General features: G+C 43.0%; 1 protein-coding gene across 1 annotated transcript in view; it reads right to left on the reverse strand.

Annotated features, from left to right (window-relative positions):
• itgbl1 (integrin, beta-like 1) overlaps nt 1–25,103 on the reverse strand; it is a 139,460-nt gene that overhangs the window by 75,287 nt on the left and 39,070 nt on the right. Inside the window, 3 exon segments of the mRNA XM_060928699.1 lie at nt 1,471–1,611; nt 5,850–5,972; nt 16,892–17,038. Of these exon segments, the coding sequence (XP_060784682.1) occupies nt 1,471–1,611; nt 5,850–5,972; nt 16,892–17,038 (411 nt within the window).

Below are 25,103 nucleotides of genomic sequence, written 5' to 3' on the forward strand. Positions count from 1 at the left end.
AACAAATTGTTTAGTTGAAATAAATTGAAATAATAATGGCAATTAACTTAGAAGAGCAAGTTGGCACATCATGGTTCTAAGTTGAGTTTACTCAAAATCCTTTGGCAGCAGGTTGCGTTACATTTTTAAGTTGGCTTGACTGTTTTTTTTTTTTACAATGATTTAGTGTGCATTACATTTTTTAGTTAACACAAACCTCTCAACACTTAAGTTCTACTTCATTTTGCCTATTATTACACAAACAGAAACAAATACCGACATACAAGGAGGGCATTCCCTGGCCTCTGTTGACGAAAGCTTAGTCTATACTCCTATACAACGTCTCGTGTCAGTTTCCACAGACTTCTCACTCCACCCGACCGTTGAAACTTTCGAACTTGTGAAGTGCACATACACAGTGGCATCAGTTAAGGGGCATCAATCAGCACCTGAATATATAAGTTCACTTAACTTAATTTTCCAATTCCTATGAACTTGTGGCGAAGGAAAGGCGTCTCAACTATTTTTTTTTTTTTTAGTTACTTGAACAATTAGAAGGGAAATTTGTTCATTTAACTTAGAATCCTTTTTTCACTCAACAATTTTGGAAGTTACATCTTTTACAGTGTTGGTATTGCTGGGACTTGAACTCATGGCCATCTGCGCAGAAGTCCGAAAGCCTTAGCCACTGAGCTACCTCTCCTGATCGGGACACAATAGCCTCCTTGCACTACTTTGATCTTCTTGCTTGTATTTCACCATGTCAAGTATCCTATGATGCTTGCAGTTTTGAGAGAGACAGAGGGAGCAAAAGAGTGAGAGAGTTTCTCTCTCAGTTACAGCACAATTTCACTGATTAGTTAGGCGCTACAGGCATTGCATAAAGCTCGCTCAAACATTTTGCAGAAGACTGCCTGTCAGAATCCATTCTCACCTCAGAATTCAGAATAATCTAGAACCAGTGCCTTAAATATGGAGGCATAGAGAAAGGTGCATGTGTATTTTGTATTTTCTTCATGTACACTATGATTATTTATATTGAGTAATACATAAAAGACCTACTTGTTAGTTCTGTCATGCAGTGTATCATTTCTGAACTGCACAAATAAGTATAATATATGACCCCAAACATTTTCGCCCATCACGGCAGCATCTAATTACCAAATCATTCACTCTTAATCATTTATTAGCGATTCCCTGAAAGATTTTTTTTCTTCTATCCCATCCCTTTTCCTGACTTTTCTCCTCCACTCCCAGCACGAGTCTGGGAACACAGCCAAGAGGGGTCCCATTCTCATTTATACCTGTCAACTAACTTCTGCAGTAAGAGGCTGGGATGTGGCACTAAGCCAAACAGAGCCCGTGTGTCTTCTCTCAGGAAAACCCCTCTATAGTACTCCTGTAATAACAATACAGTATCACTGCAATAGCACCTCTATCAGCTGTCTAAGCAGAATCAGGATGGTGCAAGTGTTACATGAGGCAACAAACCTCGGTTACTGCAGATCTTGCCATCTGGAGACATGCATCTCCGCTTGCTTTCCCATGGGCTGATGGCACACTGGAATTCACATTTATCTCCATGCCAACCAGCCGAGCAGTAACAGTTTCCACAGTAACACATTCCATGGCCTGCAACCAAAGATGACAAGAGAGAGCGAGAGAGAGAAAGAGAGAGAGTGAACATATCACAGCCAGTTGAGTGTCAGAATTGCATGGCTCTCAAATATTATCTCATCATCCCAAAGAAAATATTGTATTGTATGTTAGCCAGTCATTTCAATGCATTTTAAATTCATGCTTTGTTTGCTGAAACCTTCAAACAGTTGAAAGGCTGTCTCCTATAAAGCCCCAGTAGCAAAACAGAATACCCATTTCCCAAATTAACTCATAATGTAGTTAATTGAAGTGGCCTGACTGGGGCTGCAAAGCCTCTGAAAGTGTATAAGGTGCCTATCTCTATTAGATATAATTAACCTTGGCAAAATGAAAGCCGCTGTCCTTACAACAGCAACTCACATTTAACAACAAACATACGTGTATTATTACTTCTTTAAAGGTCATGTATTCTAAATTAGAAAAAAATAAGCAGTTTTTTTCCCATCATTTTATGCATAATTCCTTTGGCTGGGGTGGTATCATTGCCTTTTCCCCTTTTAGTATTTATCTTTAAGAAGAAGAAGAAACCTTTATTTGTCACATGCACACTTCAAGTACAGTGAAATTCATTCTCTGCATTTAACCCATCTGAAGCAGTGAACACATGCACACACACCCAGAGCAGTGGGCAGCCACACCAGAGCGCCCGGGGAGCAGTCAGGGGTCAGGTACCTTGCTCAAGGGTACCTCAGCCCAAGGCCGCCCCACGTCAACCTAACTGCATGTCTTTGGATTGTGGGAGAAACCGGAGCACCTGGAGGAAACCCACGCAGACACGGGGAGAACATGCAAACTCCACACAGAAAGGCCCTCGCCGGCCGCAAACCCAGAACCTTCTTGCTGTGAGGCGACCGTGCTAACCACTACACCACCGTGCTAACCACTACACCACCGTGCCATTCTTTTACATAGAAAGGTGCATATAGTGTACCATTAGAACTTTAATCTAAAAGGTAACCATGGCCTAAATATGTACCTTAAATCTTTTTAAAAGTACACTACTGTATAGCCACATTTCCAGGTGAAAATAAATATGAAAAAAGAAGGTATTACACACAATAAGCTGCACACATAATAACTTCAGGAGAAAGTAAAAAAGAAAGGCATTGTTTATAGCTCCTATAACATACCGTACCAGTCAAAACACACCTTGGACATACCTTCTAAATCAATCTTTTTCTTAATTTTTATTAATTATGACACTTCATGTCTTAAAGTAATGATGGATGTCGTTTCTCTTTACTTAGTTGAGCGGTTCTTGACATAATATGGATTACTACAGTTGTGGAATAGGGCTATTTACTGTATTATTTATTATTTACTATTTACTGTTTGATCTCAAATGTATTAAGAAGGCATGAAATTGCACTAATTAACTTTTGATGAGGCACAACTGTTAATTGAAAAGCATTCCAGGTGACTATCTCATGAAGCTAGTTAAGAGAATGCCAATAGTGTACAAAGCGTCATCAAGGTAAATGCTGGCTACTTTGATATGAAACATATTTTGTTTTTTTCAACACTTTTTTTTGTTTGCCACATAATTCCATATATAGTATTATGCAAAAGTCTTTGGCATGTGCAATGAAATGCTGTAGAGCAAAGATGCCTTCAAAAATAATGAAATCAAATGTTTCTACATTAAAAATAAATACCATAAAGATCAGTAAGCTGTAATGCATGAAAAAAGTCAAATGTTTGGTGTGAGATGACCCTTTGCTTTAAAAAAAAAAGCACTCTCAGGTACAGTTCACCTGTCTTCCTCGTGGCACATAGGGCCTTCACAGAGCTCCTCCACCTCTCCTTGTTGGCCGCCATGACCCGCACCTTGTCCCATGTACTCCAGCCCATCTCTCTTCTTTCCTGTTCCACAGTCCGTATTCCTTGGGTGCACCAGTGGCCTTATTGGCTTGGGGGCATCATCCTGGCTTTGGCTCCCAGACGTCATCAAAACTCTCTCATGATGTGGTGCCATGGCATCCCCTTTAAATGGTAAATTTGCTCTGCTTCTGGTTTCTGTAAAAAGGTGTTTTTACAGGAGCAGGTTATCAGCCATCAGCCCAACCTCCAACCTGGAGGACCAGTGGATCACTTTTCGTCGGGCCCCTACCCTTTGACCTGTCTGGCTTGGGTGACTCTACTGGGAGTACATGACTCCCACTGGCATAGCTCTAGGGGTCACTGGGACACACAAACCACCCCACCATGATAAGGTGGTGATCCCACGGGGTAGCTCAGGTACAGTTAGTGCAGTTTTAAAAGGAACTGAGCTGTAAGTTTTACTCTGCATCTTGCAGCCACAATTCTTCTGGAGACTTTGACTGTTACACTTCCTTCATATTTTTGCAGCAAAACTCTGCAGCCTTCATTGTGTTTTTGTCTGAAAAGTGGTCTGTTATGTAATATGTTGCTGCTTTCTTTACTGACATAAAACTTTTTTTTTCTGTAACATTTAATTTTGTGCTGGAAAATGAACATTTTGGAAATCTAAAGTGTTTTTGTACTAGTTCCATAATGTAAAGTCATAAAATAAAAGTCTATAACAAAGTTTGTACTTAAAAAAAATTAAGGTGCCTAAGACTTTTGCACAGTACTGTATGTTCCATGTGTTGATGTCTTCAGTATTGTTGTACAATGTAGAAAATAGTCAAAATACAGAAAAACCTAGCAATGAGTAGGGTGTACAAACTTTTGACTGGTATCGTACATGATAACACAAATGAACTTAACCCAGTTGTGCAAAGTTTAACACAAAACATAAAATGAAACATGATAAATACCACACTTCAGTGAACCACAGCGACAATGTACAGTTTAATAGTGATTTTTACTGAGAGTATTCATTACCTGACCTTAACCTCATCCTTATTCTAATCTAGTATGGATTATAAATGTGGGATATTATTTTCAATGCCTCAATTTAGTTTACACGTACAGCAACTGAGTCATTTCACAAAGCCCCAGTAGTGCACGGTAATGTGATATGACAGGAATATGAAGACTATTCAACTACACGGGAATAAAAATTTCATAATGTAATTAATTTACACAAGGAATAAAACACAACGGGCTGTTCTGTTCTCAGAAAATAATCCTCAGGGAGGTGGTATGTTCGTACCACACAATGATTTGCTAATGATTGTAATTTTTTAATTAATTAATGAACAACACATCACATTTGTTAATCAGTTAAACAACAACAACAACAACTTTTATTCATCACACACACGTGAAATTCCTCTCTGCATTTAACCCATCTGAAGCAGTGAACACACACATGCACACACACACGTGAGCAATGAGCACACACACATACCCAGAGCAGTGGGCAGCCATGCTAACAGCGCCCGGGGAGCAGTTGGGAGTTAGGTGCCTCGCTCAAGGGCACCTCAGCCCAAGGCTGTCTCATATTAACCTAACCGCATGTCTTTGGATTGTGGGGGAAACCAGCGCACCCGGAGGAAACCCACACAGACACAGGGAGAACATGCAAACTCCGCACAGAAAGGCCTTGAACCCAGAACCTTCTTGCTGTGAGGCGACCGTGCTAACCACTACACCACCGTGTTGCCCGTAAAGTTACTTTTAATGTTAGGTGTTTCATGTTGTATATCTGGGAGACAAGTTAATTTGTGTTATCAATTACGTTATAGTGGCTATAAACAATCGCATATTCACATGCCTCTCTTTTTTCCTTCTCTTGAAGTTAATGGGACATAAAAAAAAATCCCACAGTTTATTATGTTACAGACAAACCATACAGCACAAAGTTGTCTGTCCTGAAGACTTTCTGTGGCAGAAAACTTACTGACATTCAAGACTCCTTCCATAAATGTTACATAAATGTCTTCGAAGAGAAACCTTCACTATCACAATAATTATGCCTTTTTCTTGGTTAAACAACACATTTTTAAATCAGTTTTTTTTATTATTAGGCTTAGATTATGTGGAGTGTCTGCCATACAAGTTCCTGTTACTATGGAAACAATAACGTATTAGAACGACTGCATTATTTAAAACCTGCCATTCATGTTAGTGCCAGAACTAGTGTCAGAGCCTTGCTGTTATAGAAAATGAATCAACGCTGTCTGATTAGAGAAGTCAAGAGCACTGTGGTACAAAAGCAATTAAATTGATTCTGTGATATTCAGTTAGTATGATGTTAGAGATGTGAAAAAGAGAAATGGACAGGGATGATTAGGGATGCGCACCTCCACAAACCTCCCCTGAATCCTCGTCTAGGCACTGGCTGTCGTCACACTCACAGTAGCGGCCACTGATGAGACCTTTGCCATCGGGATTGCGGCAAATGCAGCTGCCGCAGTGACATGTTCCTGTTGGGGACACACACACACACACACACACACACACACAGAGCCATCCTTTCAGTACCACTTATCACTCAACACGCAGACATGCACATATACAAATAGACATGCACACAGTTCACATATAAGCCTATAAACAGATACTTGACACCTAGCTGCAAATTCATATAAACACCCCACAGGACTACACACACACACACACACACACACACACACACACACACACACACAGTCTTACCCTTGTGAGGACCCTCTATACATAGTTTTCACATGACGTCACAGAGTCGGGGATTCCCTAGTGGCGGCCATCTTGCGGGTCAAGCTTATCGTACGGGTCACTGAGCACACATTGTAACGCGCTAGTACAAAGTCTTCAAAAGAACCCAAACAGGCTATTTAAAGCTAGCAATGGTGCACACCTGTTGTATTCACGGCTGTCGTAATAGGTCAGATGATGAAGTCAAGCGGAGCTTTTATGGAATTCCCACTGTACGGGAGCACGAAGGCGAGCAAACAAAGAAACTCAGCATACAAAGGAGAAATCTATGGCTTGCAAGAATCAACCGCAAGGATTATCAGCCTTCCAAACACAGCAAAGTCTGCTCCGATCATTTTATAAGTGGTAAGTTGTTTAAATAAACAATCAATTGCAAATCCGTTACAGTCCATGAAACATAGGAAGTATAAGGATGAGAAAAAAACAGTGAATCGGAAAGCTGCGCACATTTGCGCAGCTTCGCGCAAATGTGCGCAGCTTTCCGATTTAAATCAATTCCAATTTAAATCAACTCGACATTATACACACACATATATTTATATGCAGTGTTGAGAGCTCTAAAATTCCAATGTTTACATACCTTGGCTGTAATTAGGACACAACTGTCACTTGGTTTTATATGGTGGACTTCACGGACCCAGCCACAGACAAAATAATTGTATGACTCCAGCAACTTGTATGCTTTGAGGTCGTCAAGTGTGTAGGCACTTTTACTATTCACGAAATAGTTCACAATATCAGGGTACGATATGGATGGCAGCCCTGCATAGTCACTTGAAAATGCATCTTTGTCCACTTCGTAGGGGTCAATTCCCCCAATCAAGGCCAGTTTGGCTGCATACCATTGTCGTGAGATGTCGTCCAATGTACCTATATACTTCCGTTTGCTTGATTTTGCCGACATTGATCTTTATTTTAGAAAACTGACTATATAACTTCATAAATTCGTCCGAGATAACGTAGCCGGTAATAGCGATGGTCCGTTTTGTTTGCCCCACAAGATGGCAGCTGGAGGGCGTTCCCCGGAATGCTGTGACGTCAGTGAAAACTATGTATTGACAAATTATCAGTGTTGTAGTTGAGTCACTAAACCTCAAGTCCAAGTCCAGTCTCGAGTCCCCAGTGTTCAAGTCCGAGTCAAGTCCAAGTCATTAAAGAAATTTCACGTTGAGTCCACTATTGATCCGAGTCAAGTCCGAGAACAAGACTCCAACTGCACCATTTGCAGAGGTGGAAAGTAACGAATTACATTTACTCATATTACTGTAATTAAGTAGATTTTTTGTGTAATTTGTAATTTTTTAAGTAGCTTTTGAAATGGGTAATTTTACTTTTACTCAAGTACATTTTGAACCAAGTATTTTACTTTGCTACATTCGAAAACCGCCCGTTACTGAGTAAAAAAAATTAAATGCAGGGAAAAAAACAATTGGCCTGAACTGAAAGGAAACTGATGCAGGCACAGAATATCCATATTAGCCTACATGTATGGTTGGATGATGGCTGGTGCAGAGGTAGCCGAGCAAGAGATGGAGGAGGTCATGGAGGAGGTTGAGGATTGCCAAGAAGAGAATTCCCGTGGAACAGATGTGCCAGACAGCGAGGGAAATCCTTGGCTGTATCTCAGCCAGTACTTTGCATTCAAACGCAAATGAGGCAATAACATAATAATGCAATGCAAAATGTGCCTGCCCTGCCGTACAGAGCTATCAGTCTACAAAACTTCCACATCAAATCTGCGGAAGCATGCGGTGGTAAGTAGATATGTGCATTTACCTGTGTATCCCAAACGTTACATTTATTGTTTGGTTAAAACCTTCCACTGTTGAGCAAAATGTGCCTTCATTATCAATTCTTTTGGCTGCCTAGCATCCATACTGATCACTAACGTTTCAAGTGAAGTAACCTAAATGAAATGAATCACCTCACGTTTACAAATTTGTTTTATCAGAACGACAGTCAGAAATAATACGAGTGCATGGTTTTAGTTGCAATTGGTCTCTTATGAAAAAATCCTAATTCATGTATAGACTAGCTCCTGGGTTGTTAGCTGTAGCCTAGACTAGAGCTTTGGGAGGTCACTGATAGGCCATCAAAACATTTTCACTGTCCTGGATACTTTGTTTGATTTTGGTTTTCTTTTCTTTTTTTATTGTGGTGTTTGAGTTGGACCATACAATTCAGAATTTGGCACTTTGCTTAAAAATGTTTTATGGGGTGGTCTCAAAATAGTTTGCACATTACCTCTCGACAGGTTGTAAACATTATGCAGTTAATTTGTCAATTATATTTTCTATATAAGGAAGAGCACAGTGTTACTAAGGAATCGCTTAGCTGTCTTTAAATCATGAGCGCTCAGGACACTTTGAGTTTGGTTGGTTTACGTTTCATATGTGTCATTTAGTAAGTCTGCTTTAGTGGCTTTAATAGATTAGATTAGATTAGATTAGATTAGATTAGATTAGATTAGATTAGATTAGATTAGATTCACTTTATTCATCCCACATTGGGGAAATTCACGTGTTACAGTAGCAAGAAAATGTCAAACAGATAACAAATAAAACTGAAATACAAATTAGACAAACGAAGGATTAAATACAGAGGGCTATTTGCATTATCTACCGTGAAAAAGTATAGAAAAATTGCCTTATTGAGAGACTCGGAAAAATTGCACATTACAGGTAGACTCTGTATATATACACACATATACATAAATTTATATATATATAAAAGTATGCATAAAAATAGCAGGCGTTTGTCAGTAAAGAAAAAAATGGATGATAGAATTTACAAGTTATGCCACTTGTACTTGAAAATGTTTTATGAGGTAGTCCAAACAAAGCTTTATACATTATATTGCCTGAAAGGTTATTATGTGGACTAATAGTTCATTAAAAACAATTTGATTTATGACTTGTCCTTTTTTTTTACATCAAATAATTGAAAGTAACTAAGTAACTTTTACTCAAAGTACATTTTAAATTGAGTACTTTTTTATTTTTACTCGAGTAGATTTTTAGATGGGTACTTTTACTTGAGTAGAATTTAAGCAAAGTAAAGATAATTTTACTTAATTACAATTTTTCAGTACTTTTTCCACCTCTGACCATTTGACGGTGGCTGTTGCTAAACTGTCTCTGCTGCTGTGTTGGACTAACGTTACTGCTCGACTGCCCCATTTTAGTTAATAGGCTCCAGATAAAAAGCTTGTTCATCGCTCAGTAAGCCCCGCCCACTATCAACAAGGCAAATAACATGAGAGAGGGTTAACACTAGCTAGTTCATTGGTCAGCAAGCCCCACCCACTATCAACAGAGCAATGAACATAGCGTGTCACTTCCTTCCCTGGGTGGAGTCTTGCCAAATGACGATGGAAGTTCGAGGTTGTCCCCGTCGTCTCCTCGATGGTTCTTCTACATATGGAACACATAGCAGTGCATTTTTCCCCCCATTGCACGAGAAGTCTGTATAGAGGATGTGCAGTCACGTGACCCATCCATGTTTACTCCGCCATATTGGACGGCTTCAGGATTGTTTACCTTGCGCGAGTGTAATGGATCCAGGGAGTAATCCCCAAGAAAATTCGGAAAATACCCCATCTACATCACGTGATTACTTGTCTAAGTTTGTTCAGCATCTTGAAGGTGACGTGAGGCAGCTTTACGTGGAAAAGTGTTCCAGGTTGGGGATTGCAAATCCGTACAACTTGCCGCAATCCTTGCTCAGGGAAATTCGGAGCTGCAGTGCCGGCAATTTGCCCGATCTGGCCTACCACGACATTTACAATTTTCTCGTTAATCGTGAATCGTGTTACACTGGCAAAGCCCTCAAAGCTTACAAGAGCCTGGAACCTTATAAATATTTTGTTGCGGGATGGATATCTCAACTATACCTCTGGAAGGTACCGAAGAAGAATGTCTACTTGATAACCTCACGGGTAAGTGGCATTAAGATGTTTATCATAAAGAGACTATGCAGGACGTTTTATCACTTATTTAGTAATTTTAATATAGAATTTACTCTGATGAAATTATTCAGACACTCCAACGCCCCCCTAAAGAAAAAAATCGGATCTGCGCGTTTCAGCCGTGAAACGGCATCCGCCATTTGCATCCCTGTTTAAACTCATAGGTTAACCGACTTTAACCCGCTAATGAGGCTCGGTGGTCGGTCAAGATTTTTTTTTAGTTTTTGCCATCCCTACTATGGATTGGCCTTTCAAAGGCATATATGAGCCAAAAAGATAAAACATTGTCATAGACTAGGCCAGGGTAGTAGCGCTAGGCATAGCCATTTTAAACGTTAGAGACTGTCTAGTTTCTAAGTATGCAGCTATCATTCAATCCAAAAATCAACTTAACAGATGTACTAGGAGTATTGAATTAGAAGATTACATCTACCTGATATGAAGTGTTCACTACAAATTCGGCTGGTAGAACTGGGGTTCCAGTTTTCTCTTTGCACAGCGGACACCCATTTTGGGCGTCTCTCCTCATCTGCGGGGAATCTATAAAATGACAGGCCCTCCTTTTGGCCCTGTCTATTGGTACAACCAAATGCTGAACAAGATATAACCATTCTCGAAAGATCTACTCCCACACACTTGATAATTAGAACGGGTCCATCTAAGTTCTATGCGTGACCTTGCCGTCCAAAATGGCGGATAAGCAAATATCACGTGACCTCGTGACGTCACGTGCAAATCCTCAATAAGCAAAGCGGACAGTCCTAGGGGCTTCTCTCCAGGCATTTCAGCGCCATTAACATTAGCCTGTTCCTGAACATGACGTATGAACGGGTGAATGTGCATTCTCTTGCACAAAATTAGTATAAAAATTAATGTAGTTATAAATATCTTATGCTATATTATGGCAGGTTACAAAAAATAAAGAAAAAATCTGAGTCCTCGTCTCCAATTTACGAGTCCGAAAGCAGTTAATGCATGAGTCCGAGTCCAAGTCATCAGTGCTCAAATCCAAGTCAAGTCACGTCACAAATCCTTAAAATTAGGGCACGAGTTGGACTCGAGTACTACAAGCCTGATAATTATTAATGCAGTTAATCATTGCTATGCCTGCACCTAACCCTAACCTTATCCTCAGTACTGAAAAGGAAACGTTTTGGCTCTTTTATTATTTTTATTTTTGTTAAAAACATCACCACCACCAACAACAACAACAACACTACTTTCCTGGTGGGGACCATGCAAATATCCCCACAAGGTCAAAATTGTCAGATGTTACTGTCCTTGTGACGATATTTGGTCCTCAGTAGTATATAACAACGCGTGCGTGCACACACACACACAAATCAAACAGTGGATGAAACAGAATACATGAAGATCCATATTGTGAGAGATACAGAGAGAGTTAAGCATTAAAGCTGCTTTAAGACTTGGCAGAGTCTGATAGAATATTCCAGTCTATTAATGAATGAATCAGATAATGTGTTGCTAAGTACACCAGAGGCAGGTGAAGCAGCAGGGAGTGTGACAGCTGGGTCTTCACCCTCAGAAATCAGGGTTAAAGGTCACGAACAAGGTCATTATGCTTCCACCCCTGAGTTTATTGGGCTTGTCAGTATACTGACATAATGTGCACACCTACAAAAATCACACATCTACACACACTGAAGGTTATACACAACACTGGCATATGAATCCGATATTTCCTTTAAAGGAACAGTCCACCGTACTTCCATAATGAAATATGCTCTTATCTGAATTGAGACGAGCTGCTCCGTACCTCTCTGAGCTTTGCGCGACCTCCCAGTCAGTCAGACGCAGTCAGACGCGCTGTCACTCCTGTTAGCAATGTAGCTAGGCTCAGCATGGCCAATGGTATTTTTTGGGGCTGTAGTTAGATGTGACCAAACTCTTCCGCGTTTTTCCTGTTTACATAGGTTTATATGACCAGTGATATGAAACAAGTTCAGTTACACAAATTGAAACGTAGCGATTTTCTATGCTATGGAAAGTCTGCACTATAATGACAGGCGTACTAACACCTTCTGCGCGCTTCGGCAGCGCATTGATATCTGAGCTCCGTATCAATGCACTGTCGAAGCGCGCAGAAGGTGTTAGTACGCCTGTCATTATAGTGCGGACTTTCCATAGCATAGAAAATCGCTACGTTTCAATTTGTGTAACTGAACTTGTTTCATATCACTGGTCATATAAACCTATGTAAACAGGAAAAACGCGGAAGAGTTTGGTCGCATCTAACTACAGCCCCAAAAAATACCATTGGCCATGCTGAGCCTAGCTACATTGCTAACAGGAGTGACAGCGCGTCTGACTGCGTCTGACTGACTGGGAGGTCGTGCAAAGCTCGGAGAGGTACGGAGCAGCTCGTCTCAATTCAGATAAGAGCATATTTCATTATGGAAGTACGGTGGACTGTTCCTTTAAATTACACATTTGGGGTCATGAGCGGGAGGATTTTTTAAATTTTAAGATTAAGATCATGATTAGTATAGAGGGAAAACGCAATAAGGCAATCCAAAATGTAAAATAAGTCAACTGCATCTGGATGTTTAATCATGAAAACGTGCTCCTGTGCTATACTGAAAAGGTAGTATATGAAGTACAAAATGAATCCAAGGCTTTTGTTAGCTGAACACAGACCACAAGAAAATTGTATTGTGTTTGTATTTGTGCATACAGGCTGCCAATATCATAATTATTGGCACCCTTGAGAAGAATAGACAAGAACGACTGTAATAGTTCCCTTCCAATAACAGGAGAGACTTCTTACGTTTCCTCTCATAACTTTGTGTCTTTCAGTGTGATATTTTTGCTTTCCAAACAAATCTGGCAAATTGACTGACACCCTTAAAATATATTTAAATACTATAATATAAAAAAGATACAAGAAATACACACAAATGGGGTCATAAAAAGTTTTGCAGTAGTTGCCAGGAATTGGACCCATGAGCATCCTGACCTCCCACACAGTAATGAGATGCTGAGAGAAGCAAAGAAAAATCCTAAGATGACAATTTCTGAGTTGCACAGTTTATTTAGTTCTCAAAGTTGTCAGGTTTCAAAAGTAATTAGACGTTTTGATGTAATTTAGATGTTACTTCTATAATCACAAGCTGTTTACATGCATTGCCTGTCCATTAATTGTCCTATTACTGCTGCTGCTACTACTACTACTAGTTTGCCTAGTCTTCCTTTTCCCTCATGCAGTTGGCAAGTTCGCTGGTAGTTGTGCAGCCAGCATCATCTCTCAGTCCTTCCACCAGCGTTCTTGCTTGTCTACCATGGTTCCTTCTTCCATGTTTTGGTTCCCATAGGAGAACTTTGTTAACTTAGTTCAGAATGGCATAGACAGTGTTCTGCTAGTCCCATTCTTTCTTTTCTTTCTTTCTTTTCTTTTATTAAGATTGCAAGACAATACAATACTCATGAGGCACAGGCAGCTAATGCTGGTGTTGTGACCCACACACAAAGTCATAGACATAACATTAATACACAGGATTCTCCAAGAACGCTAGATAAACATTAAATACAATCTAAAATATCTATAATAATCTAAAATATCTATCAGGCAGTCCAGTTCGACAGTCTCTGCTTGAACACACTTATGCTGCGGGCTTGTTTTACTGACTGGGGCAGTTCGTTCCAAAGTCGGGACGCATAAGGAATGAAGCTGGACTTGTATGTCTGGGTCCTACAGCGAGGTAAGTGGAGGTGCGTAGAGTTGCGAAGCTTTAAACGTGTGACTCTTTGCTCTCCTCGTGTGATGGGTATCAGTGGTTGGAAGTGAGGGGGAACTAAGCCATTTACCAGTTTATACATGAGAACCATGGAGTGGATGGCAAGTATGCTATTCTTCTGTATGCTATTGTCTAATCTCCATATAGTTGGGAATTTGGCACATGGTCTTGTCATCTGATGTTGCATATGATTCTCAGCATTCTTGTATTGCTGGGTTTCACATGACGTCATATCTGCCTTATTAGTTATTCAAAACTTTAGCTGGTGGTCTACCGAAGCTCGGTTGACAAAGCGTTTGTACAGAGAAGGTGCATTGCTCACATGAAAAATGCCTCACGCTTGCATTGTTTTAGGTTGTTCGAATCGATCAAACCATGAAACTGATAAAAGTTTCTTCAGGGTTCCCCGTGAACTAATAAAAAAGGGTGAACGAACACAGGATTTCACAAAAAGATGTCGAGAAAGGTGGCTTTTGAACCTCTCATTGAAATTGAAGGGAGCCAAGTCGAAGCATGCTCAAGTTTGCAGTGATCACTTCGTGAAAGGTTTGTATCTCCCTCTCAGCTATGGCCTTAGTGTTTTCCAAGCACTTTTCTTGCTACGTGTCGTTATTTTATGGTACTTTTTTTCGTCATGAAGTGCTAAAGTCCCCAGCTGTTTCTTTGTTTACTCCTCACGCCTCACAAAGTCCATATGCATGAAGGTCGCGACCATATTCTTACCCAGCCATACAGTTACAATGTGCCGTGATCACTTCTCCATCTTGTTTAACTAAGATCCAGGTCCACTTCACTTCAACTTTCAGCACTTCATTGTAAAGACGCAAATGAAAAGGTTAAAAAAAAATACTTACAGGGGCAAAAACAATACAGGATTAATTTGGCAGCGACTTGATACCGAGGTCCTTTACCCAGCCACATACAAAAAAGTTGTAAGCCTCCGTACTCTTCCACACTTTCATCTGTTTTGCGGTGTAGAAGGATGTCTGCAACACCAGATAGTTTGAGCTGTCGGGGAACTCGACTGGAAGGTAGTTTTCGAGATCGTATGATAAATCTTTCTTTCCCAGACTGTGGGGGTCGATTCCACTGCACATAGCAATCTTCTGAATATATCTAAAGAGAGCAGTGGCCTCCAGATTATGAGCATACTCTGATAAGTTATCGCTAGTTGTTTGCACTACGGCAGCTGTTTAGACCACCAGCTATTTCACTTCCGGTAAAACCACTAAGAAAAGTCACATGACTGAAACCCAGCAATATGTGCCATTGAGGGCTTTCTCTAATGATTTCGTCAAGGTCCAGCTCTCACATCCATAGAGTAACATGGCCTCTACTGTGGCAATAAAGAATGACAGCTTTACATCACATGGATTGACAGACCTTTTTCATGTCATTAAGGGCTTTAAATGCCAGTCCCTTCATGTTGTTTGTTTGTGGTCAGTTAGTGTTAAGGTTTGAGCCAGATGAGACCAAAAACACCATCATTTTTTTGGCAACAAAATGCAGAGAATACAGAGCAAATCCCATGAAAGACGATGCAAAATACGGAGGTGGATCATTAATGGTTAGGGGCTGTTTTGAAGTCAGTGGTCTACAGGCCATTATGAAAATTGATAGCCTCATGAATCCTATGAAGAACATTTTAGCCCAAAACCTGGTTCCTTTGCCAAGAGATTATGCGCAAATCTAAAAATATAGCTTGTTCTGCATGGATGCACTTATAAAGGGTGTTCTGTCTTTATTAAACACCACATGAAGAGTCTAAGTGTTGTTTTTTTCTCTCCAGGGGAGACATCACAAAATATTAATTGCAGGAGTGCTAATACTTATGAAATATATGGGGGGGGGGGGGGGTGTTGCATTAATTAATTCAAATATATTATACCCCTCTCCGAAGGAGGGGGGGTATACTGGTTTACCTCTGTCCGTCCATCCGTCTGTATCTCCGTCCGTCTGAAACACCCTTTTTCTCAGCAACCACAAATCATAGCCACTTGGTACTTGGTACCAAACTTCAGCTTGGGGTTCTATACCATGTATACCATTTTCAGGTCTGTCACACATCAACTTCCTGTTTACCGACTGAATGTATTTATGAAACCTATAGCGTAGATTTACAAAATTTTTGTAACACTTTTCTCAGCAACTACAAATTACAACTGCTTGATATTTGGTACTGAGCTTCAGCTTGGGGTTCTATACCGTGTATACGGTTTTCAGGTCTGTCACACATCGACTTCCTGTTTACCGACTGAATGTATTTATGAAACATATAGCGTGGATTTACAAAATTTTTGTAACACTTTTCTCAGCAACTACAAATCACAACTGCTTGATATTTGGTACTGAGCTTCATCTTGGGGTTCTATACCGTGTATACCGTTTTCAGATCTGTCCCACATTGACTTCCTGTTTACCAACTGAATGTATTTACGAAACATATAGGGTGGATTTTGATGCTATTCCAAGAAGCAAAACGCTATTTCAAAATGACAGTTTACCAGGATGCTATTTGAAATCCCTGGGGAGAGACACTGCTCTTTACTTACTTGTTTCAGGGTTAATTATTTGTTGAAGTCAACATTCATAATAAGTGTCCTATTCCTTTGATTGCTTGCATTCTGATATAAGCGAGAGCGGGGGGGGATAGGTAAGTGAGCAGTAGCTCACGGTTGATCTTGTTTGAATCAGCGTATTGTATTTAAATGAAACTATATACCATTTCCTATTTTTAAGCTTTCTGTAAGATTTTTTATGTCATATATATTGAAATTTTCTCATTTTCATGAAGGTTACTAGTAATTCTGAAGCAGAATACAGCTGAATGTCTCAGATGGTAGTGGAATGTGGAGAGCATCCCAGGTACAAATTCACAAGCTGTAGGTGTAATCTCTCTCTCTCTCTCTCTCTCTCTCTCTCTCACCTGCATTGGAGCACACCACTCCCTGAGCGTTGCGGCACAGGTCTTTGCTTTTTCGTTTAGAGAGGTTGCAGTTTTCCTGGTACTGACAGGCTTCTCCAAACCAGTCATCATCACATATGCACTTACCACAGTCACATGTTCCATGACCTGCAATGACAAAACACACACAAACTTTACAGATATTGATTATTTGGAATAGAAGGTAAATTTCTAAATCCCAGTAGGAAAATAAATGGTTGGGTGGAGAATGATATTATGTCCCTGGGTCACATGAAATCGATTTTGTCATAGGTTTCAGATTTGTAAAGCATTTGGAGAAGGTGTGAAGGGCAGGGCGATGTACAAGCCAATAACACTCCTCCCTTCTTACATGCTTTACTGCGTGTCACTAGGGAAACCCTATTAGTGTGTGTGTGTGTGTGTGTGTGTGTGTGGCCAACTCTTATTTCATTGATTTCAGATTGCCAAATATAACATTCAAGCAACTAATTATTTAGTTATATTAAATTATTTTGCCAAACACATTTACTTAACCCATCAACAAAACAATGATTTTCAGAGAGGTAATGTGTAAAGAATAAAGCACTTCAGAACATGATGTGAAAGGAAAATAATCAGTGGCGGTGGGTGGGGTGATGATGCCCACTGCATGTAAATGTTGCCACCCTTGAGTTGATTATTTCCTCATCGCAACATGTCCCTCATAGCATTTTATTAATGAATGACATTTTAATTTTTTTTATTATGTATATATTTCTTTTTTCTCTCTCTTATTCCTCTCTCTTTTTTCCTCATAGTTAAAGAACTATAAATCTGTGCATGCATTGATAAATGTCTCAAATATAATCAATTAATAAAAACCTATTTCAAACCAATATCTGGCTTATTCATAGAACAGTTAAGGCAAAAGTGTAAAACCTAGGCTAAAGACATTCAAACTTAATTTTCCATAATTCTGCACATTTCATACCATATCATACCATCCTGTGTTAAATCAATTAGGGTTTATATATTATTGATATGAGGTCATTTAAAAAACAACAAAAACAACAACAATAACATCTCATCTCATTATCTCTAGCTGCTTTATCCTTCTACAGGGTCGCAGGCAAGCTGGAGCCTATCCCAGCTGACTATGGGCGAAAGGCGGGGTACACCCTGGACAAGTCGCCAGGTCATCACAGGGCTGACACATAGACACAGACAACCATTCACACCCACATTCACACCTACGGTCAATTTAGAGTCACCAGTTAACCTAACCTGCATGTCTTTGGACTGTGGGGGAAACCGGAGCACCCGGAGGAAACCCACGCGGACACGGGGAGAACATGCAAACTCCACACAGAAAGGCCCTCGTCGGCCCCGGGGCTCGAACCCAGGACCCTCTTGCTGTGAGGCGACAGCGCTAACCACTACACCACCTTGTCCTGAACCAGTAGTAGTAATAATAATAATAATAATAATAATAATAATCCATTGATTATCCATAGGGCGGCACGGTGGTGTAGTGGTTGGCGCTGTCGCCTCACAGCAAGAGGGTCCTGGGTTTGAGCCCCGGGGCCGGCGAGGGCCTTTCTGTGCGGAGTTTGCATGTTCTCCCCGTGTCCGCGTGGGTTTCCTCCGGGTGCTCCGGTTTCCCCCACAGTCCAAAGACATGCAGGTTAGGTTAACTGGTGACTCTAAATTGACCGTAGGTGTGAATGGTTGTCTGTGTCTATGTGTCAGCCCTGTGATGACCTGGCGACTTGTCCAGGGTGTACCCCGCCTTTTGCCCATAGTCAGCTGGGATAGGCTCCAGCTTGCCTGCGACCCTGTAGAAGGATAAAGCGGCTAGAGATAATGAGATGAGATGATTATCCATAACCGCTTATCCTGTGCAGGGTTGCGGGCAAGCTGGAGCCTATCCCACCTGACTATGGGCGAGAGGCAGGGTACACCCTGGACAAGTCACCAGATCATCGCAGGGCTGACACATATGCCGCTTTTCCACTACCAACGCGGCTGAGTTGGGCTGAGCCGTGCCGTGCTGAGTTGGGCTGAGTCGAGCTGAGTGGGGCTGTTGGAGTTGCATTTCGACTACAACCGCGCTGAACCGTGCTGGCTGGAAGTGGGTGGACACATTGGGTGGAGTTAGCGAAAGTAGGTGAACGTCACGTGATGTCGTTAGGCAGCGCAAACAGTGACATCAGTGACCTTTTAAGCGGTAGTCTCACGACCCGGATAGTAAACAATAAACATGGAGTCGTTAGTGTTGCTGGTCTTGGTGCTGTGGCTTGTTGTCACCGACAATGCCAACAGATACTGGCAAGAGCGTATAGATGAGGCGAGGCGCATAATGCTTCAGAAATTCTCGTAATTCGTAATTCTTCTTCTTCTTCCGGGTTTACGGTGTTTACAGATCCCAGCGTGCTCGCGGGGCGTGTGTGGGCATGTGAGGACACTCCTCCTCACCAATCAGTGCACAGGGGAGTGTCTCCTCACGCCCCTAGCCCCACTCGGCTCGGTTTGGCTCGCTTCAGCCCCACTCCAAAACCGTGCGAGTTTTGGGTGCTGAGTAGGGCTGAAGCGAGCTGAGTCGTGCTGCTCTAAGGTAGTCGAAACGCGAGCCGTGTTGGGCTGAAGTGAGCTGAAGCGAGCTGAAGTGAGCTGAAAAAGGGTAGTGGAAAAGGGCCAATAGAGACAAACAACTATTCACATTCACACCTACGATCAATTTAGAGCCACCAGTTAACCTAAGCTGCATGTCTTTGGACTGTGGGGGAAACCAGAGCACCCGGAGGAAACCCACGCGGACACGGGGAGAACATGCAAACTCCACACAGAAAGGCTCTTGTCGGCCACTGGGCTTGAACCCAGGACTTTCTTGCTGTGAGGCGATAGTGCTAACCACTACACCATAATACGCTAAGCAATTTCTTAGATCAGATAAAGTTTTTAAACTCACTTCGCACTCCTAAAACTGACCACTGATTATAAAAACCCAAACAGTGCTGAGTTTATCAAAAGCATCGTAGCACAAAGATCATTGTTAAATTGTAGAGCGAGCAGCATAATGAACACACTCTCTCTCTCTCTCTCTCTCTTTGTTAAGATACTCTTAGCGTTAAGAGGCTTTTGGGAAACCAACCACAGATCAGTGCATCCAAGTGTGCATGTATGTAAATGCATTCTTCACAATTCATATTTTTCAGAGGTTATGCCTGGTTTCTTTTGGGCCTAAGTATTGCAGCTGCTTTTCAGTAATTTTCTTGTGCCTTTACTGATTGGTTGGGAGATTGTGTTATGAATTATGCAAACACGTAATGAAAAAGAATGCCTTGTGAAATCCATTTCTTCTCACACCATTTTCAAATTATTCCAAGGTGAAGACAAAAATGGATCAACTCAAAGCCTCAGTGGGATGTTAATGTCAAGCTCAGGTTGAGCCAGGCAGCCTCTGTTCATGCGAATCCCTCATGCTTGTGTAACTATACAACAAGGGCCATGCTAATGTGCTTTGATGTCCCTGATAGCATGAAACACTTTAATGAAAAACAGAAAGGACTTTAATCCCACATAATCAAAAGCCCTCCTGCAATCCCACACTCCTCTCCTCAGATTTAGCATCCGTAATGCAACCTGACACAGCTGCTCAAAGACAGAATGCATCATCTTGCTTTCACGCTTCCTAAACCCTGTTCACCCTTCTGAAAAGAAAAGAAAAAAAATAATCGGGGTGCTGTTGGTTCTGCGTTGGCGTTTCCTAATGCCTTGCAATGGTTAAAATGGTACTGTATTTCAGGAGTTTTTAATATGGGGTTATACCATTATGGATGGTTTAACAGGTTCTCTGCAGTTTGATGTATTTTAGGAGCTTGGTTGCCTCTGACAATGACCTTGTGTTAATAGTCAATGGTTTAATGGTGATTCACTGAGCCTAATGGGCTTCAGTGATATTCACATCTGTAATGATGCAGTGCTACAGTCTGTCATTCAGTTTATTACACGTTGAATATAATCTGAATCTATGACTATTATGAGTGGACACTTAGCTTGATTTATTGTGTTAACGCATGGCTGAAGATGATCTACAATATGTTGGTTTAACTTAATATTTTGAAAAAAAAACAGATGGAAATGGATGCAATTTTAGACATTATAGAGTACTGTGCAAAAGTTTTAGGCACATGTAAAGAAATGCTGTAGACCAAAAATGGCTTAAAAATAATGAAGATGTTTCAACTCACTCACTCCTTCCAGATTAACCCACTTATGTGTGTGGGGTCACTGTCATGTGGACCCTATTGATCCATATGTTATATTAATTGGAGCATAGTTTTACGTCAGATGCCCTTCCTGCCGCGACCCTCCCATTTCCAGGCTTGGGAAACAACCATTCACACCTATGGATTATTTAGAGTAGCCAGTTAACCTAACTGCATGTCTTTGGACTGTGGGGGAAACCGGAGCACCAGGAAGAAACCCACACAGACACAGGGAGAACATGCAAACTCCACACAGAAAGGCCCCTGTCAGCAACTGGGCTCGAACCCAGAACCTTCTTGCTGTGAGGCAATAGTGTTAACCACTGCACCACCATGTGTTAGGACTAGGACTGTTTTGGCCTCTAGAGGCCGCTGTTATTTCCTTTTCATGTCGTGTTTATTTTGGCCTCTAGAGGCCGCCACTGTTCCTGTGTTTTGTGTTTGTGTTAATTGCCTAATTATCTTCACCTGTGTCCTTAATTAGTTTGTCTATTTATACCCCTGAGTTCAGTCCTCTTGTCACGGAGTCTTTGTGCTGTTATGTTTATCTCCAGTTTCCTTTGTACTGTGTTTTTTGATCTTCTTAGCTTTTGTATTTTTGCACTTTGCTTTTCTTTTGGATTTTACTCTTTGGTTTTTTTTTTGTCTTTTGTTTTGCCCTGTATATAGTGTATATAGTTTAAATAAACCTTTTGATTCTTTTTCTACTTCCGCCTCACGCCTCTGCATTTGAGTCATCCCCCTGGTGGCCTAGTGGGGGTTTGCTGGATTATCACACCAACGAACCAGGTTCGAATCCCAGCAAAACCCTAACAGAAAGACTCCGTCATGACCGACTCAGCAGAGGCTGCTTCAACTGTCTACCCGGCCAACCTTCAGGGAATTATGGCAGCTTTGACACGCTTCGGAGCGACCATGGACGCTCATGGACGTACGCTCACCAGCCAACGTGAGGCCCTCGCTCGCCACGAGGAACTGCTTCAGCAAATTGGGAAAACCCTGGCACAGCTGACATCTCTGCCTGCATCTCCTGCTCCTGATCCAGTTCCTGCTCCTGATCCAGCTCCCACTCCTGCTCCAGTGCCTCCTGCAATGCTGCCTTCTTCACCTCGCGAACCCAGCCTTCCTGCACCACAGAGGTATGACGGCAAGCACAGTGAGTGCCGAGAGTTCCTTACCCAGTGTCAACTCACCTTTGAGCTTCAGCCTACCACCTACACTACGGATCGCCGCAAGATTGCCTTTGTGATCACCTTATTAGCTGGTAAGGCGCGAGCCTGGGCTACTGCTATCTGGCAAAGACAGGGACCTGAGTGCTTTGATTTCCAGCTGTTTTCTGAAGAGATGCTTCGGGTCTTCGATCAGGCAGACATCAGTACCGACGCAGCCCGAAAGCTCATGTCCATCCGGCAAGGAGGAAGCGTCGCAGATTACGCCATCTCGTTCCGAACACTCGCAGCAGTAAGTGGATGGAACGAGACTGCCCTGGTGTCAGCCTTCCACCATGGTCTGTCTGACCCCATCAAGGACGGTCTGGCCTCTATTGGATGCCCAAGTGACCTCGAAACCCTCATCTCACATGCTATTCGTCTGGACAACAGGATGAGAGAACGCCACCAAGCCTTGAGCCCCCCCAGCCTCCCTACCTCTACCTGGAGACCGTCTACCTCCTTCAGTGACTGTCCAGAACCCATGCAAGTGGGTCGTACTCGCCTCTCCGCATCTGAGAGGGAGCGCAGAAGGAGGGACAAGTGCTGCATCTACTGTGGCAAGCCTGGTCACTTCCGAGCATCATGTCCCGAACTCTTGGGAAAAGGACCGCCCCGTCCAGCCGAGGGAGGGTTGTGACGGGGCCTACCCTCTCTCCCGGACTCCCTGGCCAAGGAATCTACATCCCGGTCTCCATCTCCTGGGGTGAGTCTGTCCACTCTTGTCAAGCTTTGATAGACTCAGGGGCGGCTGGGAACTTTATGGATATTCACTTCGCCCAAAGCATCAATATTCCGACTGCACCTCTTGAAGTCCCACTGTCTGTGTCTGCCCTCGATGGCCAAGCGTTAGGTGATGGAAGAGTCACCCAAGTTACTTCTCCAGTTTTCCTCCAGTCTCAAGGTCACAAGGAAGAAATATCCCTGCACCTGATTCCTTCACCTGAGTTCCCAGTTATTCTAGGCCTTCCTTGGCTTACTCGCCACAACCCTCGCATAGACTGGGTAACAAGCCAGGTTGTGGAATGGGGCCCAGCATGCCATGCCTCTTGTCTGCTCTCTAGCTCTCCTGTGTCTCCTGCCGAGCCCCCTGATCTCACCGAGTTATCTCAAGTTCCCACAGAGTACTGGGATCTCAAGGAGGTATTCAGCAAGAGCAGGGCCGCCGTTCTTCCTCCGCACCGGGCCTACGACTGTGCCATCGACTTGCTCCCTGGGACTACCCCTCCTCGTGGCAGACTGTTTTCACTCTCTCAGCCAGAACGCAAGGCCATGGAGGAATACCTCAAAGATGCCCTGGTCTCTGGGTTTATTCGACCCTCCACTTCACCTGCTGGAGCCGGCTTCTTCTTTGTCGGCAAGAAGGATGGGGGGCTCCGACCATGTATTGATTATAGGGGCCTGAATAAGATCACTGTGCGCAACCGATATCCCCTTCCGCTGATGTCCACAGCTTTCGACCTGCTCCAAGGCGCCACCGTCTTCACCAAGTTGGACCTACGGAACGCATACCACCTCATCCGTATCCGACAGGGAGACGAGTGGAAGACTGCCTTTAACACCCCGTCTGGGCACTACGAATACCAGGTGATGCCCTTCGGACTCACCAACGCACCAGCTGTTTTTCAGGCCCTAATCAACGACGTCTTAAGGGACATGATTAACCTATACGTTTTTGTCTACCTCGACGACATCCTTATCTTTTCCAAGACCGTGCAGGAGCACCGCCACCATGTCCGCCAGGTTCTCCAGAGGCTGCTACAGAACAATCTGTTCGCCAAGGCCCAGAAATGCGAATTTCATGTTCCCGAGGTCTCCTTTCTGGGATTTATTGTACGGACAGGCCAACTCCAAATGGACCCTGCCAAGACCCTGGCCGTCCGGGATTGGCCTACTCCCAAGTCCGTTAAGGAGGTTCAGCGGTTCTTAGGATTCGCTAACTTCTACCGCAAGTTCATCAGGAACTTCAGTTCTGTGGCAGCACCCATGTCAGACCTCACCAAAGGGACAGGTGGATCTTATGGCTGGTCTCCTCAGGCAGAAAAGGCGTTCAAAGACCTCAAGGACCGCTTCTGCACGGCACCCATTCTGGTTCTCCCGGACACCTCCCAACCATTCATCGTGGAGGTGGACGCCTCGGACAGTGGTGTCGGCGCGGTGCTCTCTCAACGTTCGGAAGGAAAGCTGCACCCCTGCGCTTACTTCTCCCACCGCCTGAGTCCTGCTGAGTCCCGGTACGATGTGGGGGATCGAGAACTGCTAGCGGTCAAACTGGCCCTTGAGGAGTGGAGGCACTGGCTGGAGGGAGCACAACATCCATTCCTGGTTTGGACTGACCACAAGAACCTGGAGTACCTCCAGCAAGCCAAGAGACTGAACCCTCGACAGGCTAGGTGGGCCCTGTTTTTCAGTCGGTTTGACTTCACCCTCTCATACCGCCCCGGCTCCAAGAACACCAAACCTGACGCACTGTCCAGACTGTTCTCTGCCACTAACAGGGAGAATGAAGTCGGGCCTATTATCCCTGTGTCCCGGATTGTGGCCCCTGTCCGCTGGGGTATTGAGGAGGCTGTCCGACGAGCCCAACGCCAGGACCCCGGTCCTGGGACGGGGCCACCAGGCCTCTTGTACGTCCCACATCAAGCCCGGGCCAAGGTTCTCCAGTGGGGTCACTCTTCCCCTCTCACCGCCCACCCGGGAGCTCGGAGGACCCTGGACTTCCTGAAAAGACGCTTCTGGTGGCCTAACATGGAGAAG

Source organism: Neoarius graeffei, chromosome 9, assembly GCF_027579695.1.
Source record: "Neoarius graeffei isolate fNeoGra1 chromosome 9, fNeoGra1.pri, whole genome shotgun sequence".
NCBI classification, from domain to species: Eukaryota; Metazoa; Chordata; class Actinopteri; order Siluriformes; family Ariidae; genus Neoarius; species Neoarius graeffei.